The sequence below is a fragment of the Mustela lutreola genome, chromosome X (genome assembly GCF_030435805.1).
Source record: "Mustela lutreola isolate mMusLut2 chromosome X, mMusLut2.pri, whole genome shotgun sequence".
Taxonomy (NCBI): Eukaryota; Metazoa; Chordata; class Mammalia; order Carnivora; family Mustelidae; genus Mustela; species Mustela lutreola.
Window position 1 is genome coordinate 78,440,678 of NC_081308.1, and position 26,902 is coordinate 78,467,579.

A 26,902-nucleotide genomic window follows, 5' to 3' on the forward strand; every position below is an offset into this window, starting at 1 on the left:
TCTGTTCCTTATCATTTACTATCTTATAACTTTGTATGAGGTATATCTTAATAATATTCAATTATTCATTCTTATGTAGAATCATTAGACTTGTTGAAATTTTAGATGGAGACAGTATACAGGGTAATTCATGGCAGCCACTTTAATGTAGCTCTAACATCCTAGAGCTTCCATTTATTGTTGCTGTGTTAAAAAAAAATGGTGGTTTGCCTTCTGGCAACATAGAAAAATAATGAAGTAAGGCTGTTGAAAGCTCCAGAGTATATTGCAAGTTTATAAAAGGTAAAGTAAATTACAAATAGATGAGCCTTTTAAATGCTATAATTTAAACAAATGCCCACTAGGGGGAAAATGTATGAGGAAAATCATTTGCATAAAGGACTATGAGATCTGTATTTATACACTGAGTATACCTTGATGTAGGAAATTGTATCTTATCTAATTTTAAAATGCTTAAATTATAAGTAGAAACCTACTTAAGAATGCCTTAAGAAAGTCCATTTAAACTTATGTCCTAGTGATCCCAGAACATTCTACAAGAAAGGATTATCTTTCCCTTTTCCTCTTTATCAGGATTGCCAAAACAAAACAAAACTAAACTAACAATATAAGCAGAAATAATGGAATGTTTGCATGTGTGTATGTGTGGGTGTGTCATTATTATGTATTTATGATTGCATCCAGTACATGACTATTAACATACAGTAGCCAAAAGTTAGAAACAACTCAAATGTCCATCAGCTGATGAGTGGATAAATAAAATGAGGTTGAGGACTTATGTTAAGGGAGCTAAAATGGTGACATAGTAGCAGGACCCTAGTGACTTGTTCCTACACAAGAACACAGCTAGATAACTATCAAATCATTCTGGATACCCAAGAAATCAACTTGAGGACTGATAGGAAAACTGCATAATTATGAGATAACAAGCCCCAGTGAAGAAGGTAGGAAGTGCAGAGATGTGGTTTAGGTGCAGAGATGTGATCATGGGAGCTGCAGATAGGAGGGAGGCCCAGTCATAGAGAAAGGTAACAGAAAGTGGAACACACAGGGGTTAGCACAAGGAGAACACTTCCCCAAAGCCATTGGCTGGAAAAATAAGGACTGATTTTTGAGAGTTTTTGCAATGAGGGTCTCAAATACCAGTTATAAAAGTTTGTGGGCTTGGCTGAGGTAGAGAACAGAGGATGCTGCCCTACTCCTGGAAAGAAGGCAGGCAAACAACCATGGGGCAGATGGTACATCTGAGGATTGCGTAAGGTAAACATAGTGAGACCATTCCCTCTTCTTGGAGCACATCTGTGAAAGGTGGCCCTGCTTTACCAGGAAAAAAAAAAAAAGACTGTGGGTGCCATTTCTCCCCTCTGCCCCTCAGTATAGGTGCAGAGCCACCTGCTGAGGATGACTAACCCAGACAGTGTTGTTTAACCTGCTTTGTTCCAAATTCCACACCCTTGTGCTTTGGCAACACTGCCTTTCTGGGTCAAACCTGCATCATGCCAGAGCAGTGATTCCCCCCACCCCCTGCCCCCCCCACACCCCTCCAAAGACCAGCATGGGTCTCTGCCACACCAAATCCCTAAATTTTAGATCTTTAAAGTCAACCCATTTTTCTGGGATAAAGCTCAAAGTACACTGCACTTCTCCAGTCAGGCAAGTAGTCCAGAGACAGAAAGTGTGAAAACAGTGATCTAAAAAACATCTAAGACACATGAGGAGAAATTATACACTTTTTCAAGAGTGCTTCAATAAAAGCAGAACTCAGACTCCCATCTCTGAGGACAAAGGAGCCAGTTAGTGCCATTTCACTCCCCCAACCCCCGGCATGAATCAGTTTCAGTAAATACTGCAGTGCTACCACTGGATGCCTAACCAGCTTACACCTAGTCCTACCACCCTGTGTCTTCTGGTACTGCTTTTCTCATGTAAGTGTGACTAAGGAGTGGTGCAGTGGGCCCTTTCCCCAAAAAAGAAGCGCAAACCCCTGTACACATCACATCTACTGCCAATAGAGTTCTGTAAGTTTTCAGTTCTAAAGGAAATAGCATCAGGTCTCTGTTAACAGGCAGATCATAGAACACTCAGTTAAAATTCACCATATTCTGACAAAGTTCAAACACTGTCTACTGAAGGCAAGGAGAATCCCTGAAGACCACTGGCCTGAAGGATAGAGCAGCCAAAACACAGGAGCAGAGTACCCACAGCATACACCAAAGATACTTCCTGAAAATCCAGGCCCTGGACATTATATCAACTCATCTTTATAAAACCATTAGCCTCAGGAGCAGGAAAAATAAGGCTTTTTTTTTTTTCCATACAGAAGACAGAAACCTAGACAAAATGCCAAGCTAGAGGAATTCATCCCAAAAGAAAGAACAAGAAAAGGTAATGGCCAGAGAGCTAATCAAAACAAATATGAGTAACATGCCTGAGGAGAATATAAAGCAAGAATCATAAGGATACTTGGTATTCTTGAAAAAAGGATGGGAGACATCAGAGACACCTTACTGAAAAGATAAAAAAGCTAAAAAACAACCAGTCAGAAATGAAAAATCAAATAACTGAGATTTGAAACTGACTAGAGGTAATAACCTCAAGGATGGAAGAAGCAGAGGAATGAATAAATAATATAGAAGACAGAATTATCAAAAATAATGAAGCTGAAAATAAAAGAAAAAGAATACACAAGATCAAGGTCAAGATCAAGAGAGTACACAGTGAATTCAGTGACTTATTAAATGTAATAACATTCATATCAAAGGAGTACAGAAGAGAGAAAAGGGGACAGAAGGCTTATTTGATGAAATAATAGCTGAAAATGTCCCCACTTTGGGGAAAGAAAGAGACATAAAGATCCAGGAGGGGATAAAAGAAAAGAAAAGAAAAAAAAAAACTCCTATCAAAATCAACAAAAGCAGGCCAACAACAAAACACATTATAATTAAATTTGCAAACTACAGTAATAAAGCAAAAACCCTAAAAGGAACAAGGAAAAATAAGTTCTTAACTTACAAAGGAAGACCTATAAAGCTACCTGTAGATCTCTCAATAGAAACCTGGCAAGCCAGAAGAAATTGACATGTACTACTCTGGCTTTCTTTTGACATCCATTTGCATGATACTTCTTTCTTCATCCCTTCCTTTTCAATTTACGGGTGTCATTAGTTCTAAAATGAGTCTCTTGGGGCACCTGGATGGTTCAGTCAGTTAAACCTCTGCCTCTTGATTTCAGTTCAAGTCATAATCTTGGGGTTATGAGATTAATCCTTGTGTCAGGCTCCATGCTTGGCCTGGAGTCAGCTTAAGATCTCCCTCTCCCTCTCCCTCTGCCCCTCGCTTCACTCTCATGCTCTCATTCTCTCTTTCTCTCAGAGTTTAAAAAATTAATTAAATTAAATTAAATTTTAAAAAGTCTCTTGTAGGCAACATATAGCTGGAACTTTTTAAAAAATCCATTCTGGCACCTTGTGTCTTTGAGTTGGGTGTTTTCCATTTACATTCAGACTAATTATTGATAGATATTTATTATTTAGTGTATTTATGTATTTAGTGACATTTTATTACTTATTTCTGGAGATTTTCTCTGTTCCTTTTTAGTTTTTGTTACTTTTGGTCTTTCCCACTTGAAGTGTCCCCTTTAATATTTCCTTCTTTTTTTAATTTTAGATCGTATTTATTTACTTATTTATTTATTAGAGAGAGAGCACAAGCAATTAAATTAAATTAATTAATTAAATTGACTGGGGTGAATAGGAAATTTCTGCAAACAAGAATACTCTATCTAACATGGTATCATTCAAAATAAGAAGAAAGATAGTCTTCTAAACAGAAACTAACAGAGATTGTGACAAATATTAGAACTGTAAGAAATATTAAAGTGCGGGCACGTGGGTGGATCAGTTGGTTAAGTGTCTGCCTTTAGCTCATGTCATGATCCCAGGGTCCTGGGATCAAGTCCTTCATTAGGTTCCCTGCTCAGCAGCTCCCTTTGCCTCTCCCCTTGCTTATGCACTCTCTCTCTCTCTCTCTTTCTCTCTCTGATAAATAAATAAGTAAATACATACGACCTAAGAAAAAGAGAAAGAAATATTAAAGGGGACACTTCAAGTGGGAAAGAAAGACCAAAAGCAATAAAAACGAAAAAGGAACAGAGAAAATCTCCAGAAACAAGTAATAAAATGTCACTAAATACATAAATATACTAAATAATAAATATTTATCAATAATTACTCTGAATGTAAATGGACTTAACACCCAACTCAAAGACACAGGGTGTCAGAATGGATTTTTTAAAAAGTTCCAGCTATATGTTGCCTACAAGAGACTTTTTAAAATTTAATTTAATTTAATTAATTTTTTAAACTCTGAGAGAAAGAGAGAATGAGAGCATGAGAGTGAAGCGAGGGGCAGAGGGAGAGGGAGAGGGAGATCTTAAGCTGACTCCAGGCCAAGCATGGAGCCTGACACAAGGATTAATCTCATAACCCCAAGATTATGACTTGAACTGAAATCAAGAGGCAGAGGTTTAACTGACTGAACCATCCAGGTGCCCCAAGAGACTCATTTTAGAACTAATGACACCCGTAAATTGAAAAGGAAGGGATGAAGAAAGAAGTATCATGCAAATGGATGTCAAAAGAAAGCCTGAGTAGCAAAATTTATAAGAAAAAAAGCTAGATTTTAGGGGCACATGGGTGGCTCAATCATTAAGCATCTGCCCAGTCATGATCCCTGGATCCTGAGATTAAGCTCTGCATCAGGCTCCCTTTTCAGTGGGGAACCTGCTTCTCCCTCTCCTACTTCCCTTGCTTATGTCCTTCTTTTAGCTGTCTCTCTCTCTCTCTGTCAAACAAATAATTAAAATCTTTAAAAAAGAAAAAAATATATTTTAAATAAAAGACTGGAGCAAGTGATGAAGAAGGGCACTGTATCATAACAAAGGAGATTTTCCAACAAGAACATCAATTATAAATAGTTATGCTCCCTAATAAGGAGCAACAAAATACACAAAACAATTCATAACAAACATAAAGGAACTAATTGGTAATAATACAGTAAAGTAAGGGATGTTAACTTCCCTCTTCCATCAATGGACAGATCACTTAGGCAGAAAATATGCAATGAGACAATGGCTCCGAATGACACATTAAACAAGATGGACTTACCTGATATATTCAAAACATTCTATCTTAAAGAAGCAAAACACACATTCTTTTCAAGTACTTATGGCACATTTGCCAGAATAGATCACATATGAGGTTACAAATTCCCAATAAGTGCAAAAGGATTGAAATTGTATGTCCATCTTTTGGACCACAGCACTATGAAATTTGAAATCAGCCACAAGAAAAAAATTTGGAAAGACTAAAAACACATGAAAGTTAAATAACATGCTACTAAAGAATGAATTGGTCAACCAGGAAATTAAAGAAGGAATTAAAATATACATGGAAACAATGAAAGACAATGATCCAAAACCTTTGGGATGAGGAAAAGAAAAGGTCATAATGGGGAAGTATATAGCAATACAGGCCTACCTCAAGAAGCAAGAAAATCTCAAATAAACAACCTAACATTACACCTAAAGGAGCTAGGAAGATAAAACAAACAAACAAACAAAAACAAAAACAAAAGCAAAATACCTAAAGGCAGTGGAAGAAGAGAAATAATAAAGATTAGAGCAGATAACATAGACACAAAAAAACAAAAACAGTAGAACTGATCAATGAAACCATGAGCCATTTTTTAATGTAATAAAATTGATAAAACCTCAGCCAGACTTATCAAAAAAGAAGAGAAAATGACTCCAATAAATCAAATCACAAATGAAAGAAGAGAAATAACAACAAACACCACAGAAATATAAACAATATAAGATAATATTATGAAAATATATAGAACAATAAATCAGACAACCTGGAAAAAATGGACAATTTCCTAGAAACATATAAACAACTAAAACTAAAACAGGAAGAAATAGAAAATATGAACAGGCAGAAAACCAACATAGATATTGAATCGGTATTGAAAAATATGCGCCCCCCCCAAAAAAATTGGGGGTTTGATGGCTTAATAGGGGAGTTTCACTAAATATTGAAAAAGAAAGCTAAATCTATCCTGAAACTATTCCAAAACATAGGAAAGAAAGGAAAACATCCAAAGTCATTCTAGGAGGCCAACATTATGCTGATTCCAAAATCAGACAAAGCCAGACTCCACTACAAGGCAATATTCCTGATGAACATGAATGCAAAAATTCTCAGCAAAATAACTAGCAAATAACATCCAACAGTATATTAAAAGAATCATTCACCTCAATCAAGTGGGATTTTTTCCTGAAGTGCAAACGTGGTTCAATATCCACAAATCAAGCACCATGCTACACCACATTAGTAAAATTAAGAACCTTATGATCCTCTCCATGGATACAGAAGAAGCATTTGACAAAGTAAAACATCCACTCATGTTAAAAATTCTCAAAACAGTACGGAAAGTGAGAACATATGTTAAGATAATAAAAGCCATATTAGGAAAGCCAGCAATGAATATCATCCTCAAGGAGGAAAAACTGAGAACTTTTCCTCTGCAGTTAGGAACCAAATAGTGATGTCCACTTTCACCACTGTTATTTAACCTAGCACCGGAAGTCCTAATCTCAGCAAACAGCAAAAAGAATAAAAGGCAGAATTCCCCCGGGAAGCCGTCTGGCCCTGGGCTTTTGTTTGTTTGGAGATTTTTAATGACTGTTTCAATCTCCTTACTGGTTATGGGTCTGTTCAGGCTTTCTATTTCTTCCTGGTTCAGTTGTGGTAGTTTATATGTTTCTAGGAATGCATCCATTTCTTCCAGATTGTCAAATTTATTGCCGTAGAGTTGCTCATAGTATGTTCTTATAATAGTTTGTATTTCTTTGGTGTTAGTTGTGATCTCTCCTCTTTCGTTCATGATTTTATTTATTTGGGTCCTTTCTCTTTTCTTTTTGATAAGTTGGGCCAGGGGTTTATCAATCTTATTAATTCTTTCAAAGAACCAGCTCCTAGTTTCGTTGATTTGTTCTATTGTTTTTTTGGTTTCTATTTCATTGATTTCTGCTCTGATCTTTATGATTTCTCTTCTCCTGCTGGGCTTAGGGTTTCTTTCTTGTTCTTTCTCCAGCTCCTTTAGGTGTAGGGTTAGGTTGTGTACCTGAGACCTTTCTTGTTTCTTGAGAAAGGCTTGTACCGCTATATATTTTCCTCTCAGGACTGCCTTTGTTGTGTCCCACAGATTTTGAACCGTTGTATTTTCATTATCATTTCTTTCCATGATTTTTTTCAATTCTTCTTTAATTTCCCGGTTGACCCATTCATTCTTTAGAAGGATGCTGTTTAGTCTCCATGTATTTGGGTTCTTTCCAAACTTCCTTTTGTGGTTGAGTTCTAGCTTTAGAGCATTGTGGTCTGAAAATATGCAGGGGATGATCCCAATCTTTTGATACCGGTTGAGTCCTGATTTAGGACCGAGGATGTGATCTATTCTGGAGAATGTTCCATGTGCACTAGAGAAGAATGTGTATTCTGTTGCTTTGGGATGAAATATTCTGAATATATCTGTGATGTCCATCTGGTCCAGTGTGTCGTTTAAGGCCTTTATTTCCTTGCTAATTCCTATTCTCCTGAAACTGTTCCAAAAAATAGAAATGGAAGGAAAACTTCCAAACTCATTTTATGAGGCCAGCATCACCTTGATCCCAAAACCAGACAAGGATCCCACCAAAAAAGAGAGCTATAGACCGATATCCTTGATGAACACAGATGCGAAAATACTCAACAAAATACTAGCCAATAGGATTCAACAGTACATTAAAAAGATTATTCACCACGACCAAGTGGGATTTATTCCAGGGCTGCAAGGTTGGTTCAACATCCGCAAATCAGTCAATGTGATACAACACATCAATAAAAGAAAGAACAAGAACCATATGATACTCTCAATAGATGCTGAAAAAGCATTTGAGAAAGTACAACATCCCTTCCTGATCAAAACTCTTCAAAGTGTAGGGATAGAGGGCACATACCTCAATATCATCAAAGCCATCTATGAAAAACCCACCGCAAATATCATTCTCAATGGAGAAAAACTGAAAGCTTTTCCGCTAAGGTCAGGAACACGGCAGGGATGTCCATTATCACCACTGCTATTCAACATCGTACTAGAGGTCCTAGCCTCAGCAATCAGACAACAAAAGGAAATTAAAGGCATCCAAATCGGCAAAGAAGAAGTCAAATTATCACTCTTCGCGGATGATATGATACTATATGTGGAAAACCCAAAAGACTCCACTCCAAAACTGCTAAAACTTATACAGGAATTCAGTAAAGTGTCAGGATATAAAATCAATGCACAGAAATCAGTTGCATTTCTCTACACCAACAGCAAGACAGAAGAAAGAGATATTAAGGAGTCAATCCCATTTACAATTGCATCCAAAACCATAAGATACCTAGGAATAAACCTAACCAAAGAGACACAGAATCTATACTCAGAAAACTATAAAGTACTCATGAAAGAAATTGAGGAAGACACAAAGAAATGGAAAAATGTTCCATGCTCCTGGATTGGAAGAATAAATATTGTGAAAATGTCTATGCTACCTAAAGCAATCTACACATTTAATGCAATTCCTATCAAAGTACCATCCATCTTTTTCAAAGAAATGGAACAAATAATGCTAAAATTTATATGGAACCAGAAAAGACCTCGAATAGCCAAAGGGATATTGAAAAAGAAAGCCAAAGTTGGTGGCATCACAATTCCGGACGTCAAGCTCTATTACAAAGCTGTCATCATCAAGACAGCATGGTACTGGCACAAAAACAGACACATAGATCAATGGAACAGAATAGAGAGCCCAGAAATAGACCCTCAAATCTATGGTCAACTAATCTTCGACAAAGCAGGAAAGAATGTCCAATGGAAAAAAGACAGCCTTTTCAATAAATGGTGCTGGGAAAATTGGACAGCCACATGCAGAAAAATGAAATTGGACCATTTCCTTACACCACACACAAAAATAGACTCAAAATGGATGAAGGACCTCAATGTGCGAAAGGAATCCATCAAAATCCTTGAGGAGAACATGGGCAGCAACCTCTTCGACCTCTGCCGCAGCAACATCTTCCTAGGAACAATGCAAAAGGCAAGGGAAGCAAGGGAAAAAATGAACTACTGGGATTTCATCAAGATCAAAAGCTTTTGCACAGCAAAGGAAACAGTTAACAAAATCAAAAGACAACTGACAGAATGGGAGAAGATATTTGCAAACGACATATCAGATAAAGGACTAGTGTCCAGAATCTATAAAGAACTTAGCCAACTCAACACCCAAAGAACAAATAATCCAATCAAGAAATGGGCAGAGGACATGAACAGACATTTCTGCAAAGAAGACATCCAGATGGCCAACAGACACATGAAAAAGTGCTCCATATCACTCGGCATCAGGGAAATACAAATCAAAACCACAATGAGATATCACCTCACACCAGTCAGAATGGCTAAAATCAACAAGTCAGGAAATGACAGATGCTGGCGAGGATGCGGAGAAAGGGGAACCCTCCTACACTGTTGGTGGGAATGCAAGCTGGTGCAGCCACTCTGGAAAACAGCATGGAGGTTCCTCAAAATGTTGAAAATAGAACTGCCCTATGACCCAGCAATTGCACTATTGGGTATTTACCCTAAAGATACAAATGTAGTGATCCAAAGGGGCACATGCACCCGAATGTTTAGAGCAGCAATGTCCACAATAGCCAAACTATGGAAAGAACCTAGATGTCCGTCAACAGATGAATGGATCAAGAAGATGTGGTATATATACACAATGGAATACTATGCAGCCATCAAAAGAAATGAAATCTTGCCATTTGCAACAACATGGATGGAACTAGAGCGTATCATGCTTAGCGAAATAAGTCAAGCAGAGAAAGACAACTATCATATGATCTCCCTGATATGAGGAAGTGGTGATGCAACATGGAGGCTTAAGTGGGTAGAAAAAGAATAAATGAAACAAGATGGGATTGGGAGAGAGACAAACCATAAGTGACTCTTAATCTCACAAAACAAACTGAGGGTTGCCGGGGGGAGGGGGTTTGGGAGAAGGGGGTGGGATTATGGACATTGAGGAGGGTATGTGATTTGGTGAGTGCTGTGAAGTGTATAAACCTGGTGATTCACAGACCTGTACCCCTGGGGATAAAAATATATGTTTATAAAAAATAAAAAATTAAAAAAAAATTATGAAAAAAAAAAGAATAAAAGGCATCCAGATCAGCAGCGAAGAAGTTAATATTTCACTCTTTCCAATGACATGATACTGTATGCAGAAAACCGTTTAGAAAACTCCACCAAAAAATTGCTAGAACTGATACATGAGTTCAGTAAAGTCACATAATACAAATCCGCATGCAGAAATGTGTTGTGTTTCTATACACCAATAATGAAGCAGCAGAAAGAGAAATCAAAGAATCATCCCATTTACAATTGCACAAAAAATCATAAGATACCTAGAAATAAACCTATCTAAAGGGTAAAATGTTTGTACCTTGCAGGTGGTGGGCATTAGGGAGGACACGGATTGCATGGAGCACTGGGTGTGGTGCAAAAATAAGGAATACTGTTATGCTGAAAATAAATAAAAATAAATTTTAAAAAAGAAACTGAAATCTATGTTTTGTGTTCATATAAAAAAAAAGTTTGTACCCTGAAAACTATAAAACACTGATGAAAAAATGTAGATGACATAAAGAAATGGAAAAACATTCCATGCCTATGGATTAGAATACCAAATATTGTTAAAATGTCTATATTCCTTAAAACAATATACATGGTTAATGTATTTCCTAATCAGATACCAGCAACATTTTTCACAGAGCTATAAAAAACAGCCCTAAAATTTATGTGGAACCACAAAAGCCCCAAATAGCCAAAGCAATCTTGAAAGAGAAAAGCAAAGCTGGAGACATCAAAATTCTGGACTTCAAGTTATATGATAAAGTTGTAGTGATTAGACACTATGGTACTGCCACAAAAACAGGCACTTAGATCAATATAACAGAATGGAAATCCCAGAAATGAACCCACAAGATAATGGTCAATTAGTCTTGACAAAGCAGGAAAGAATATACAGTGGGAGGAAAAAAAAGGAGTTTCTACAACAAACTGTATTGGGAAAACTGGACAGCAACATGCAGAAGAATGAAATTGGACCACTTTCTTACACCATATAAAGAAATAAATCCGAAATGGATAAAGACCTAAATATGAGACAGGAAACTATCAAAATCCTAGAACAGAAGACAGGCGCAATCTCTTTGACCTTGGCTGCAGCAATTTCTTTCCAGGCACATCTCCTGAGTCAAGGGAAGCAAAGGCAAAAATGAACTATTGGGACTTAATCAAGATAAATAGTTTTTGCACATCAAAGGAAGCAATCAACAAAATGAAAGGGCAATTTTTGGAATGGGAAAAAGATATTTGCAAATGACATATTTGATAAGGGTTAGTATCCAAAACATGTATAGAATTTGTAAAACTCAATACCCCAAATATATATAATCCAATTAAAAAGTGAACAGAAGACATGGATAAGCATTTTTCAGTGAAGACATGCAGATGGCTAATCGACGTGAAAAGGTGCTCAACATCACGGATCATCAAGGAAATAAAATTCAAAACTGGAATGTGTTATCACCCCACACCTCACACCTGTCAGAATGGCTAAAATTAACAACACAGGAAACCATAGGTATTGGCAAGGATGTAGAGAAAGGGGAACCCTCTTTCACTGTTAGGTGGGAATGCAAATCAACAGCCAATCTGGGAAACAGTATGGAGGCTCTTCAAAAAAAGTGAAAAATAGGGACGCCTGGGTGGCTCAGTTGGTTAAGCCGCTGCCTTCGGCTCAGGTCATAATCCCAGCATCCTGGGATCGAGTCCCATATCGGGCTCCTTGCTCGGCAGGGAGCCTGCTTCTTCCTCTGCCTCTGCCTGCCACTCTGTCTGCCTGTGCCTGCTCTCTCTCTCTCTCTCTCTGACAAATAAATAAATGAAATCTAAAAAAAAAAAAAAAAAAAAAAAAAAAAAGACTGCCCTATGATCGAGCAATTACACTACTAGGTATTTACCCAAAGGTTACAATAATACTGTTTCAAAGTGATGCACACACCCTGAAGTTTATAGCAGGATATATCAATAGTAACCAAATTGTAGAAAAAACCCACATGTCCAATGACTGATGAATGGCATATATATACCCCCACTTATTTATATCCCACCTCTTTAATATTTCTGTGTGTGTGTGTGCATTCATCAGCCTTAAAAATAATGATATCAGGGCACCTCGGTGCCTCAGTCATTTAAGCAGCTGCTTTTGGCTCATGTCATGATTTCAGGATCCAGGGTTCAAGCCCCTGCTCAGCAGGGGATCTGCTTCTCCTTCTTCCTCTGCTTCCGCCGCCCTCCATGCTCATTCTCTCTTGCACACACTCTCTCTTTCTAATAAATAAATAAAATATTTTTTAAAAAGGAATGAAATCTTGACATTTGAAACTATATGCAGGGACCTAAAGAGTGTTACACTAAATGGTATGTCTTTCAGAGAAAGACAAATACCATGTGATTTCACTCATATGTGGAATTTAAGAAACAAACAAACAAACAAAAAAAAACAAGCACAAAAAGAGAGAGAGAAATCAAGAAAATACTTAACTATAGAGAACATACCATAAAGGAGATGGAGGAGATGGTTTAAATAGGTGGTGGTATTAAGGAATGCAGTTGTGATGGGCACTGTGCTCTGTATGGAAGTGTTGAATCACTCACTGTATTTTACATTGAAAATAATATTACAATGTATGATAACTAATTGGAATTTTAATAAAAACCTAAAAATATATTAGTTAATAGAACAAGTAAATAGATGTTAATATCTAAAAATCTTATATGGAATTATAATTAATGTTGCTCATCACAAGTAAGACATTATTATAAAAGTGATGTTTCTGGTTTTTAATCAAGTTTTCCAGAATGGACAGAATCCAAAATGCCAGTACCTTCATAGCAGTTACCTTAAAATGCAATTTCAAGTTAAATATTGCTAAAATGGTGTAAGCAACAGAAGCCTCCTTTTGATTAATGAATGTAGTCTCTGAAGATTACTTGAAAATGCATTTGTTAGGATATATATATTATGGTAGGTTCATAAAGTTTAGATGAATTTGGAGGTTTTGGGTGACACAGTCTGTTAAGCATCCCAACTTTTGGTTTTTAGAGCCTGATATTATGGTCCTGAGATGGAGCCCCATATAGGGTCCTGCATTTAGCACAGAGTCTGCTTAAGACTCCCTCATCCTCTGCCCCTCCTTCTGCTAAAGTAAATAGGTAAATTAAAACAACTAACTTTATTAATGTATATCCATGCCTCATATAATATCTAACTGTGTTGTATGTTCAGAGGCATGCACCACATATGCATATATATATGCACACACAGAGACAGATGTGCACATGTACAAAGAGAATTTTATTTTCTACATTGTTGGAAATGACATGGAAAACCTTAAAGCCTGCCTTCCAGTTCCATTATACCTCATTTCATAATCTTATATGTGCAAGAAATATCTTATATGTTACTTGCATATTACATATGTGTATATATGTATCCCAATGATAATTTCATTGCCATAGCAACATGATAACTATTTGTATGGACCAATCAGATTTAGCTTTCTTATATCACTGTAATATGATTACCAAGAAGCTTATTTATCTGTATAAGAAAACTCCTAATCAGTATCTAAATGTTCTCATACTAGAAAAATTTTCATTTACTAGCTGCACAGAAGCCAAATAATACAGAGCATAGGGGGACAAAACAATTTTCACTGATTGCTTCTTAGGTGAAGGATAGGAAACATGCAGAGTAATTTAAACAGCCAAAGGGACTGTGTTTGTCATGGTCAAGAAAGACAGAACCATGTATCATAAATTGGGTTTATCAGATCCTGTGTAAGGTATAGCAAGCGAAGCATGAAAGTAATACCATATCACTACTCTTCCATTCATTCATGAATTTTACATCTATCAATTATGCTTAGTGGTTAGTCCATGCATGAAGAAAGCATTATAAAATCTATATAATCATTCAGCTTCAAAAATAAAGTTAACTATCTGACTCACTTATATAAACCAAACTATAATATTCCTGAGGGAACTGATTTAACATTCAATGTTTCAGCCAGAATATAAGGTCTAAGTTATTGTATGAATGTGCATATGACCATTTCAATGTCATTGAACTGCAAAGAAATCAACTTCCTCATATATTTTGCCATCTGAATTATGTATAATTAATATTTAATTTTTTTTTGCTTTAAAAATATAAACTTTCACCATTAACTTTAATTTTTCTCTTACAATTTGTCATTAATGAGTTCTAACTGTGCTGTCTCTTTTACATTGAATTCCTTGATAGTTCTTCTACCAGCCTTCTCAGTATCTAGCTTTTCCCCTTCCAATCTAAATATAGAGTTTCTAATTATTGTTATTTACTTATGTCACAATATCTAACATAATGCTCCCTTCACAGTCAGTGCCATCAAAATCTCATTAACTAATTAAGAAAAATAAAAGTAAATTTAAAATTTATTTCAAGATCATAGTTCTATGCAACTAACGTATCATTGAATACTACATCAAAAACTAAGGCTGTACTATATGTTGGCTAATTGCATTTAAATAAAAAAATAAAGATTATACAGTGAGGGAAGTCTGAAAATTGCCTAAAACTTCTTTAAGACTATCTGTGAGTTCCATTACACACCTCATATTCAGTACAATACTGTCAACAAGGATTAAGGCAGACTTAAAAATTTGGTCTTCATTTTTAAGCTTCATACTTGTGACTCTAAGTCAGACTTAGATTTTATTAAACAAACATTTCTGACCACCTTCACTATTTCTATCCTGAATATATAGAAGCATTATTATCTCTTACCTGAATAAGTTCAATAGTTTATAATTGTCTCATTACTTTCCACTTGCTTTCTGATACATATTCTCAACATAGAATCCAGAGAGAGACTGTTAAGAAGGAAGATATCTAATTTCTCTGTTCAAATCTCCAGTAGCTCACCTTCTCATTTAGAGTAAAATATAAAGTCCTTAGAAATAGTCTACAGAACTCTATAAAATATTCCCTCAGGTTATTTTCCTTCACTCAAACTAGCCTCTATTATTCTCTATGAATTACCATGTATGAATTCCTTTCACATTTCTTTTTAAAAATACCATGAAAGTGAAATAGTCATGATTTCTTTCTACTTATCATCCTCTGAATAATTTCCCTAGGACTCAAAAGATGTAAACATTGGCACGAAGGAGGCCCAAAACACAGAAACAGCAACAAGATGCCTTTGCTTTTCTTCTGAGATTTTTTGCTTAAACTACAAATTGTGCAAGGTTGGAAAGAAGACTAAATGAGCGATTGTGAGCAACCTACATACAACTTTGATTTTGACATTTTCTTGTACTTTTTGGAATATCAGAGGTTACCATTGTAAATTAATGCTTCAGTGCTTGAAAGAGTTAATGTAACTTCTAGAAGTGCTTATTACACTCCCTGAGTGTAGTCTATGCATTAGGAGACTCTGGCTTATTTTGTTGGTAAAATGCACATCTGCCACAGAGCAGGATAAGGATAAGAGCTGATTAAAGGGAGTTTCGGTGACTCTGTTCCTTAGGAAAGTACTATCAGAGCAAGTTTACTGATTACAAAGTGCTTAGAGATTATATTCAAAGTCCAACGTGCAAATAATCATCCCTTCCCACAGTATTTTATATGCTCAAATTCTTCCCCCATTACTTACAGCTGCCTTTTCTTTGCAGTTCGCTCAGTCCACTCATCTCCGCTTCACTTTGGCAATCTAGTTGGGTAGTTAATATCTAATATATGTGACATTGCTAGAAAATGGAGGAGATCAGGATTTTATAATGGATATGATATTGTGAGGTTGCTGCTGTCATTCAGAATCTTTTGTCATAATTTGTTCAAATCCACCATATTTGAGGGATTGCCATATATACTTCCTTTAAGTTACTGATTCAACTACAGGTAAGTTACTCTTTATACTTACTGTAGCTAAGTAAAATATACTATTTTAAGAATATTCCTGAAGAAGATTTTAAGAATCTTCTTTGCAAAGAGAGAAGAGAGAGTACATTTCAAAACTGTTACTGCTTGAAGTTAGGGGACAAGATGGCAGAGGAATAGGGGACCCTATTTCAACTCGTCCGCTGAATTGAGCAGGATATCTACCAGAGCACTCTGAACACCCATGAAATCAGCCTGAGATGTAAGATTATACATTAGTGGATCTCTGTGGTGGCAGAGGATCATCAATGGAGAAGTACAAAGGAGTTGGGAATTCATGGACAGATATCAGAGGACGAAGTTGTTATTGCTTTTAGGTAGCATTAAGTATTTTGGAGAATCAAGAGCTAACAGATACATGAAAAATTGTTCATCATCATTAAACATCAGGGAAATTAAAACCAAAACCACACTGAGATACAACATTATACCAGTTAGAATGGCAAAAATTAACAAGACAGGAAACAACAAATGTTGGAGAGGTTGTGGAGAAAGGGGAACCCTCTTACACTGTTGGTGGGAATGCAAGTTGGTGCAGCTTTTTTGGAAAACATTGTGGAGATTCCTCAAAAACTTGAAAATAGAGCTATCCTATGACCCTGCAATTGCACTACTGAGTATTTACCTCAAAGGTATAGATGTTGTGAAAAAAGGGCCATATGTACCCCCAATGTTCATAACAGCAATGACCACAATCACCAAACTGTGGAAAAAGCCAAGATGCCCTCCAACAGATGAATGGATAAAGAAGATGTGGTCCATATATACAATGGAATATTACCCAGCCATCAGAAAGGATGAATACCCAACTTGTATCAACATGACTGAGACTGGAAGAGATTATGCTAAGTGAAATAAGTCAAGCAGAGAAAATCAATTATCATATGGGTTCACTTACTTGTGAAACATAAGGAATAATATGAAGGACATTAGGAGAAGGAAAGGAAAAGTGAATTGGGGGAAATCGGAGGGGGAGATGAACCATGAGAGACTGTGGACTCTGAGAATCAAACTGAGGGTTTTAGAGGGGAGGGGATGGGGGTATGGGGAGCCTGGTGGTAGGTATTAAGGAGGGTATGTATTGCATGGAAAATTGGGTATGGTACATAAACAATGAATTTTGGAACACTGAAAAATTTTTTAAAAAAATCAAGGTAAGACTTTATGTTTTAAAAAATGTTCCTAATGAAGATTTAATTCAATATATTTTTCACAATAAAATCTTATTTTGTCATCTATTAACATAAAAAGAAATCTTAATTGATTTGTTCGTCCATCTCACACTGGGGTTCTTGATTGATATTGAAAAATCATGCCAATAAGATATAAATATATAAAATAGCTTTTAACCTTTAAGTATTTTGAAATTGTAACGGAGATGTCACATGTTTTTACAATATTTTCCAGTGGGGTAAAGATTTTACCAAGGACTAAAGCATTTTGAAAATGACATAAACTGCGTCGCCTGGGTGACTCAGCCACTTAAGAATTCAACTTTGATTTCAGCTCAGGTCATGAGATAGAGCCCCACAATGGGCTCCATACTCAGTGCAGAGTCTGCATAAGTTTCTGTCTCCCTGGTCCCTTCTGTCTCCCACTCCCACTTGCTCTCTCTAAAAACAACAAAAGAAAATGACACAGGGTGCCTGGGTGGCTCAGTGGGTTAAAGCCTCCAGCTCAGGTCATGATCCTAGGGTCCTGGGAATGAACCCCCCATAGGGCTCTCTGCTCAGTGCAGAGCCTTCTTCTCCCTTTCTCTTTTGGCTGGCCTCTCTGCCTACTTGTGATCTCTGTCTGTCAAATAAACAAACAAACAAACAAACAAATAAATAAATAAAAATTTTAAAGATAAAAAAGATTAAATGGCAAACATTTCCTTTCTCAATTGTTTCAGAATTTTGCCATTAAGGCAGAACTATGCTTCAGTATTTTGGATGTTTTAGGAGTTATTGCTAATGTTACTGGTCATTTGAGAAAATGACACTTAGAAAACTAGACCTGTTCATATAGTAGACTTCAATTTATAAAACTTAAGTAAAGTTATGTTCTAATACAACTACCTTATTAGTATTCTTCTATGAGAAGAGCATTTTTCTCTTTTAGTCTTGATATTTTGCCTTATAATAATCCAGGGAAAATCATAACAATGTAATTTGGTTATACAAACATGCAAGGTTTTGAAATCACAGTCCAAGACATCTGCTTCTTTCTAAATTTTCAAATTAAAACCAGGCAATGTAAGGTGATATAATTTGGTATTTATATTGATAAAGTAGTAAATAATTCTAGGTTCCATTTCTTGAACTTCTATTAATTTTAAAATACCATTTGTTTATTTTACAGTTGCAAAAGGATAAATAAGTACCACATAAATAACCAGTATTAGTTAAAAGACTCTTCACTTATTTTGACTTTAAAGTGGTTATTAATATATCATTTTAATAAATGTGATGAAATTCTAAAGCAAACAGTTTTTAAATAGCATTTATTTTAATTAAAATATTAAGTGATATGAACATGAATACAGATATTTCCCATGTAATTCCTGACAATTTAATGTTTAAAATTAAGAAACACTGTAAATAGCCTATAATATCTTAAAGTATTAAATTAAAATATACTGTGCAGGGTACTATCTTTTTCTTCACTGAACAATCATAAATTTTGCCTTGAATAAATTATCAACTAGACATATTTACTTTTATTAAATACATGCATGAGTGAGAAATTAATTTTTTATTAAAAGGATACATCTAAAGATTTCTGTATATGAAATATCATATGATTCAGATTTAAACACACAAATCTATTATTTTTGAGTATCAAAGACTTTGACAAATACTCCAGTTTATTACTTTTTTCTAATGACACCTACCATGGACTTTTATAGTGACATACATTTATCAATTTTCTATAATTGAACTGCATTTTGTTATTGAGTGACCATTTCCACATTGAGATAACTCTTTGAAGAAAGACTGTGATTCAGGAAGCTATAAAATTGTTGCTCATTTCTTAAAAGATTTTATTTATTTATTTGACAGAGAGAGAGAACACAAGCGAGGATTAGGAGCAGCAGGCAGAGGGAGGAGAAGCAGGCTCCCCACTGAGCATGGTACCTGACATGGAACTTGATCCCAGAACTCCAGGATCATCTGAGCCAAATGTAGATGCTTATCCAACTGAGTCACATAGGCACCCTGTTGCTCATTTTTTGAGAACACCTTTCAGTAATTTTTAATTTATTATGTATAGGAGACCTATATGTAATTATGTATTCTTCATATATTAGACATTTTTATATTACTATTGAAGAAAATACCCTTTCTTTTGAAAATAATGATAATTGCATATTAATATATATGCAGTTAAAAAGTAAGGGAGTTCAGTATTTTTCAGAAATTAACTATTGCATCTTTGGTATATTGGCATGTAAGAATAAAAACATTTAAATATAGACTTTTTAACATGTTATATTTCTATTGGCTTAATCCCAGTGAATTTTCATTGCAATTTCTGCAATTCGTGTTTATTGCTCTATGTTTTATTCTCTGCCAGTGCAAATAAATACTGGTTGGGGGTCTAAATTGTTGAATTTATGTACAGCTGAGGGCCTAAAACTTCTTGGAAGATCATCAGGGTTGTTATTCCATAAAGGCCATAATTTCTAAAACATTTCAAAGCTTATGCTTAGGAATAAATATTTTTTAACCAAAACAGATATACTCCTATTCTCTTAGTCCTGCATGAGAGTACTAAATGAACTTTCCCTTTCAAGCTTGCATGAGCCATTGGTCCCTAGTGATGAGGCTAAAACCTGGAGCTAAAAGAAAATTAATATATGCAGAAAGATAACACTTCACTTGCTGTAACTTCAAAGCAAGTGGTCCTTGTATGAAAAAGAGAAGGAACAGAAATTCTATTTCACAGAAATAGAATATTGTCAATATATCAGTCAAAATGACATATCATCTCCACAAAAGTTTAATCATATATGTGTGTGTATGTGTGTGTCTGTGTATACATATATCTCCCAATATAAAATTTTAATTTACCTTTTAATTATTTTAGCTTTATTGACAAACCCATTATCATAAGCATTACTTTCTTGCATTTAGTTTCCTGAATATGTCTTACCAGCCCTTTTTGACTTGTCAGGTTTCTGTGGACAGGTCTGATGTTATTCTGATGGGCTTTCCTCTGTATGTAAGGAATCTTTTCCCCCATGTGCCCTTGAGACATCTCTGAATTTATGATTCATGAATTTCACAATCATGTGACTGGAGGACTTTCTACTCTTATTAATCTTGGGGGGTGTCCTCTCTGCCTCTAGGATATGAACATTTTTTCCATTCCTCAGATTAAGGAAATTCTTATCCAGCATTTGTTTAACTATATAGTCTAGTCCTCTCTGTCTCTCCATCCCCTCAGGAATCACAATAATTCTGACATTGGAATAGTTCATGACATCATTTATTTCCCTAATTCTGTTGTCATGGCTTCTAATCTGTTTGTTCCATACCTCCTCCTGATCCTTCTTTTTCCATCAATTTTTCTTCTAGATCACTAATTCAACCTTCTGCCTCATTTACCCTAGTTGTTACAGTATTTGGATTAGGTTGGATATCATTGATAGCATTTTTAAGTTCTGCCAGATCAGCTCTCAATTCTGCCCTTATATATTCTATGTTTTCCTAATGGTCTTCTCCAACCCAGGCATTGACTGGATAACTGTTACCCTGAATTCTATTGCTGACATATTGTTTATGTCCATATCCAGTAGTTCTGCGGTAGATGTCACAGTCTCAGAATTTTTCCTCTGTTGGGTGTTCCTCTTTCTAGTCGTTTTGGTGAGAGGTGGTTGAGGGGATGTATAGCTGAAAATATCAACCACAATCCAGGCAAGTGGCACTCTGGAAGGTTTTGGAGCAATCAGAAGTCACCAGCAAAAAGAAAGAAACAAAAAAAAGAAAAGAAAAAAACCAGCCAAAAGGAGCCTCACAAGTAAGATTTATAAAGAACAAAAACAAAAACCAACAGCCAAAAAGACTGACAAAATAAAAAGAAAAAGAAAAAGAAAGAAAGACAGAAAAACCCAGCCAAAATAAATGCTAAGAATAATATTTATAAAGTACAAAAACAAAAACAAACACAGAGAAACACTGACAAAAAAATAAGATGAAGGTGGTTATAAACCCTCAATGTAGGCGAGGAAAGTTATTTCAGTTCTTCCTGGGTGCATCTTGTTATCTTTGTTAAGGGACTTAACTTTCCAGAGATACAGGAAATTAAATTAAAACTGGTGTATATATATATAGGGGTAGTATTGAATAGGAAAAAAGGACTACTTTGAAGCTTATCTCTCTATTTTTTAAAAAAGAAAAGAAACACCAGTATATCTATGACAAATTTCAAGTTAAAATTTTATTATGGAATATGAAGTATTAAACATCTAACTGAAATGGTAAGTACAGAGAAAAATAAAAGAACAAGAATTATGAGTATGAATTTAAAAAAGGACAAAACTTTATCTATGAAATATACAGTTTTTGTGATAATACCTGGAGCTAAATATATTGCTTTCCCCTGATGGTGGGGTTTTACAGTTTTATTGTGACCCTGTGGTTGTCCTTTTGCTGTTTTGGCTTGTCTTCTGGAGGAGGGTACTGCATTGTTTTCCAGTCAGTCTTGTATGGGCTGAGTCACCCTGCCCCCTATCGAGGGGCTGGGCTCCATGGAAAGTGGTTTTTAGGCTTTTGTTCTCTGGAGTTTTTTTGTTCTTTGGTGGCTTTTTGAGCCTTTTTGGAAGGTCAGAACAAAGTAAACTCTTTACACCCAGCCCTCTGCCCCAGAGAGTAGCCTCAGTCTGCTCCCCTCTGAATGATCCAGAACACACAATCTCCCCCACTGCAAACTCCATTGAACACCACAACCTCCCAAAGGCAGGCATATCCCCAGCCATTGTCTCAGTGGACACCCAAGGCCCCTGCTTGTCTCCGTACCCCATGCCACTAAAACCACTAGTGATGCTGATCCAGGTGAGCCCCACCCCGGTGGCTGCTGTTCCCAGGACTACTGTCTTGAGTCCATGCCCATGCTGGGTGCGCTCAGTCCTGGAGGTGGTACAAGAAGTGGATGGCTGTGGACCCAGGGACTGGCAAACTGCAGCCCTTGCTGGACTCTACCAGGAGTGGGCGATCACTGGCTGTGGAAGCCCTGGGACTGTGGGCTTGGGTGTGTGTCTCTAGCCACCCAATCCAACCAATTACTCCTTAAGTACCTTTATTCTTTCTGAGTGTTGTTAACCAGTTTCCAAGCTAATTTTGGTCCTAGCACAGGGCAGTTTCATATTGGGGTATTACTTTCCAAAGAGTCACTTCTGGTGGCTTTCTCCCCCTTCTGTTTATCCTCCAATATCAGTCCAAGCCCTCCCACTCCTCTGTACCTCTCTATTGATGATCTTCTGCCACCATAGAGATCCAGAAGCATAAAATCTTACATCTCAGACTGATTTCTTGAGTGTTCAGAGGGTTCTGGTAGATACTGAGCCCAATTCAGGAGACAGTTGAAATAGGGTCTCCTACTCCTCTGCCATTTGTCCCTCCCCAGGTGAAAGACAATCTATGACCTCAATCTTCAAAGGGTAAATAAATATAAAAGAAGCAGTTCTTTATTGAAAAACCAAATCTAATTAGAATTTTACCACAACATTATTCTCTTGCCTGAAATATGCATAATGGTACCATTGCAGAAACAAATTTTGAAATCATTTAGCTGGTTGATGTTCTCTCAGTCTGCTTGTAACTAGTTTCAGAATGGCCTCTATAAGAAGTCTCTAGATCATAATTCTGTTTCCTTTGTATTTAACATGCTTATTATATTTGCAAAATTGTTAGAAATTCCTCCACAAAGAAAAGGAATAAAGAGAATCAACAAACATCACATTAAATGGTGGTATAATGAGAATAAAGGCCAAGAGGTACTCTTGAGCTCTTAATGATTATATTTAAGAAAATTATCATCTCAAAATAGTTCCCTTCATTCACCTTATGCCATAACCTGTTGGGCAGCCTATGGTTTCTGCAATGTGGAGAACTGTGTCCTGCATCCCTGTTGGGGAGAAAGTTTATTCTCACCTGAAATTCTTTCCCTTTCTCTCCAGTCCTCATTCCTGCATATGGACCTGTGCAATTTTTCTTTAATGTTAAATCTACTTTCTGTACCAAACATTCTCCTTTAATTTTCCTGACCCAGATGAATATTCCTTCTTATCTACCTCTTATCCTATCCTCTTATCTTATCTTTTCCTCTTATCTACCACAGCATGTTATTGTTATTCAGTTCGTCATAATACAGCAATTTTTATATATTAGACTATAAACTCTTTGTGAGCAGGAACCACATAATGTATTATTGTCACATCTACTTAAACTCTAAATACTGTTTTCCTCAGTCCTAAGTGCTATAAGTCACCACCTACTTTTCCTCTATGATCTCTCTCTTAGTGTCATCATTTCTTCTGATGTTAAATGATGTCTATATATTGATAAATCTTCTTAATCTCTAAATATGTATCTCTAACTGCTTACTCTATATCTACACTGGATAAGTCAAAGGTATCTTAAATTTTAGCTACCTTTTTGTGCACCAAACCTAGTTCTTTCTTTGTCTTCCTTATCTCAATAAATAGTATGAACATCAGCTCAGTTTATCTCTTTATTTCCCTTGCCTGACCTCCAATCAGCCCAACAAAAAACCCTATTGATTATGCCTCAAAACTCTTACACATCAACCTCTTACCATTTGCAGTGTTTCCACATTAAGCCATCCACTACACACTATATTGTACTAGTCTCCTAGACAGTATCCCCAACTACCATTCTCGTATCTTTTCTTTTCAAGGTAACTAAAGTGATGTTGAAAAATATAAATTAGATTATTATTATTTTCCAGTGCAAAATCTTTACCATAAGCTACACTACCCTACACAATTTGACACTTGTCTATGTCATTAACCTTTTTTCATTCCTTTTTCCTTCTTGCTTAGTATATATTTGAGGCATACTGGCCACCTTTTTAAATTAAATAACACAATCTCTGTTCTGCTTTCTGCCTAAGACACTGAGACATCCTCCTTCCTCTGATACTTCAACGTTCAGCACCCTCAGAGATGCCATCCATAGCACAACAATCTATTAAAAAGATTTGGTATTGGGGCGCCTGTGTGGCTCAGTGGGTTAAAGCCTCTGCCTTTGGGTATGGCCATGATCCCGGGGTCCTGGGATCCATCCCCGCATTGGGCTCTCTGCTCAGCAGGAACCCTGCTTCCTCCCCTCTCTCTGCCTGCCTCTCTGCTTACTTGTGATCTCTGTCTGTCAAATAAATAAATAAAATCTTAAAAAAAAAAGATTTGGTCTTTATACCTCATTCTTTCCCCCTCTAGTGTATGTATCACAAGTTGTAACTAAAATCTATTTCATGGGTTACAAACTACAGTGCTACAGGGGTCAATCAGGTAAATACATGGGTAGGTAAACCCATTATGAAGCTGTATGAGGTATGAAAAGGACTCTGGATAACTGGAGATGACACTCTGCATCTAAATGGACAATCGCTATTTGGTTCCAGGACATTTGGACATAGTTGGAAATATTCTAAGGTCTAAAATGTAGGAGTCTAAATGTTTATGCAAATGCTGCATATTTTTAATGTGATAAAACGGTATTTGTGGAACAGTGTGTAGACTAAACCAAACATGTTTGCTGCCAATGTCCAGCCCTGGGCCTTAAGTTTGTGAACTCTCATTTATTCATTCATTTGTTTGTTGCTGTTGTTGTTGTTGTTTGATTTTGGCCCATCTTATCTCCTAAACTGTACACTTTTGGTGGGACAGGAGACATGTCTGTCTTCATAATTGTATCTTCAGTGCCTAATAAGTACCTGGCACATGGTATGAACTGAGTAAATATTTAGTGCATGAGCAAATGAATACATTTGGATTTTATGCATATACTATTTAATCATGTTTCATGACTGAATAAATATAAAATGGAATTTAATATTGAATTATTTGGAAATAAAAATGCAGTAGAAGCAGGCAACATTTAGTATCATGATGCACTGTAGACAGTTCCAGTCACATAAAAAATAAATTAACATGATAATGTTTATAAATATGATATATTCAACATAAAAAATATTTTGCCTTTTCAGTCAAAACAGTGGAGTTAATAAAATTAAAATGGTATATACATAAAAGAAAGAATCATGTTACGTATACGTATTTTACATCCCTATAAAAGTCTTAAAAAGTTGGTATTGTCACAAGCATACTGTTCTTTATTTAAACACAAAGGAAAGTTGCCTGTCATTATTTTTTTTTAATTTTTAATTTTTAATAAACATATATTTTTATCCTCAGGGGTACAGGTCTGTGAATCACCAGGTTTACACACTTCACAGCACTCACCAAAGCACATACCCTCCGCAATGTCCATAATCCCATCCCCTCCTCCCAAACCCCCTCCCCCCAGCAACCCTCAGTTTGTTTTGTGAGATTAAGAGTCACTTATGGTTTGTCTCCCTCCCATTCCCATCTTGTTTCATTGATTCTTCTCCTACCCACTTAAGCCCCCATGTTGCATCACCACTTCCTCATATCAGGGAGATCATATGATAGTTGTCTTTCTCTGCTTGACTTATTTCGCTAAGCATGATACGCTCTAGTTCCATCCATGTTGTCGCAAATGGCAAGATTTCATTTCTTTTGATGGCTGCATAGTATTCCATTGTGTATATATACCACATCTTCTTGATCCATTCATCTGTTGATGGACATCTAGGTTCTTTCCATAGTTTGGCTATTGTGGACATTGCTGCTATGAACATTCGGGTGCACGTGCCCCTTTGGATCACTACGTTTGTATCTTTAGGGTAAATACCCAGTAGTGCAATTGCTGGGTCATAGGGTAGTTCTATTTTCAACATTTTGAGGAACCTCCATGCTGTTTTCCAGAGTGGTTGCACCAGCTTGCATTCCCACCAACAGTGTAGGAGGGTTCCCCTTTCTCCGCATCCTCGCCAGCATCTGTCATTTCCTGACTTGTTGATTTTAGCCATTCTGACTGGTGTGAGGTGATATCTCATTGTGGTTTTGATTTGTATTTCCCTGATGCCGAGTGATATGGAGCACTTTTTCATGTGTCTGTTGGCCATCTGGATGTCTTCTTTGCAGAAATGTCTGTTCATGTCCTCTGCCCATTTCTTGATAGGATTATTTGTTCTTTGGGTGTTGAGTTTGCTAAGTTCTTTATTAATTCTGGACACTAGTCCTTTATCTGATATGTCCTTTGCAAATATCTTCTCCCAGTCTGTCAGTTGTCTTTTGATTTTGTTAACTGTTTCCTTTGATGTGCAAAAGCTTTTGATCTTGATGAAATCCCAATAGTTCATTTTTTCCCTTGCTTCCCTTGCCTTTGGCATTGTTCCTAGGAAGATGTTGCTGTGGCTGAGGTCGAAGAGGTTGCTGCCTGTGTTCTCCTCAAGGATTTTGATGGATTCCTTTCGCACATTGAGGTCCTTCATCCATTTTGAGTCTATTTTCGTGTGTGGTGTAAGGAAATGGTCCAATTTCATTTTTCTGCATGTGGCTGTCCAGTTTTCCCAGCACCATTTATTGAAGAGGCTGTCTTTATTTCATTGGACATTCTT

General features: G+C 36.3%; 1 protein-coding gene across 1 annotated transcript in view; it reads left to right on the forward strand.

Annotated features, from left to right (window-relative positions):
* Positions 1–17,203, forward strand: part of PCDH11X (protocadherin 11 X-linked) — a 201,990-nt gene extending 184,787 nt beyond the window's left edge. The window contains exon 4 of the mRNA XM_059156563.1: positions 15,391–17,203. Within this exon, the coding sequence (XP_059012546.1) occupies positions 15,391–15,522 (132 nt within the window). The 3' untranslated portion in view covers positions 15,523–17,203. The remainder of the gene's footprint in view (positions 1–15,390) is intronic.
* The last annotated feature ends 9,699 nt before the right edge of the window (positions 17,204–26,902 follow it).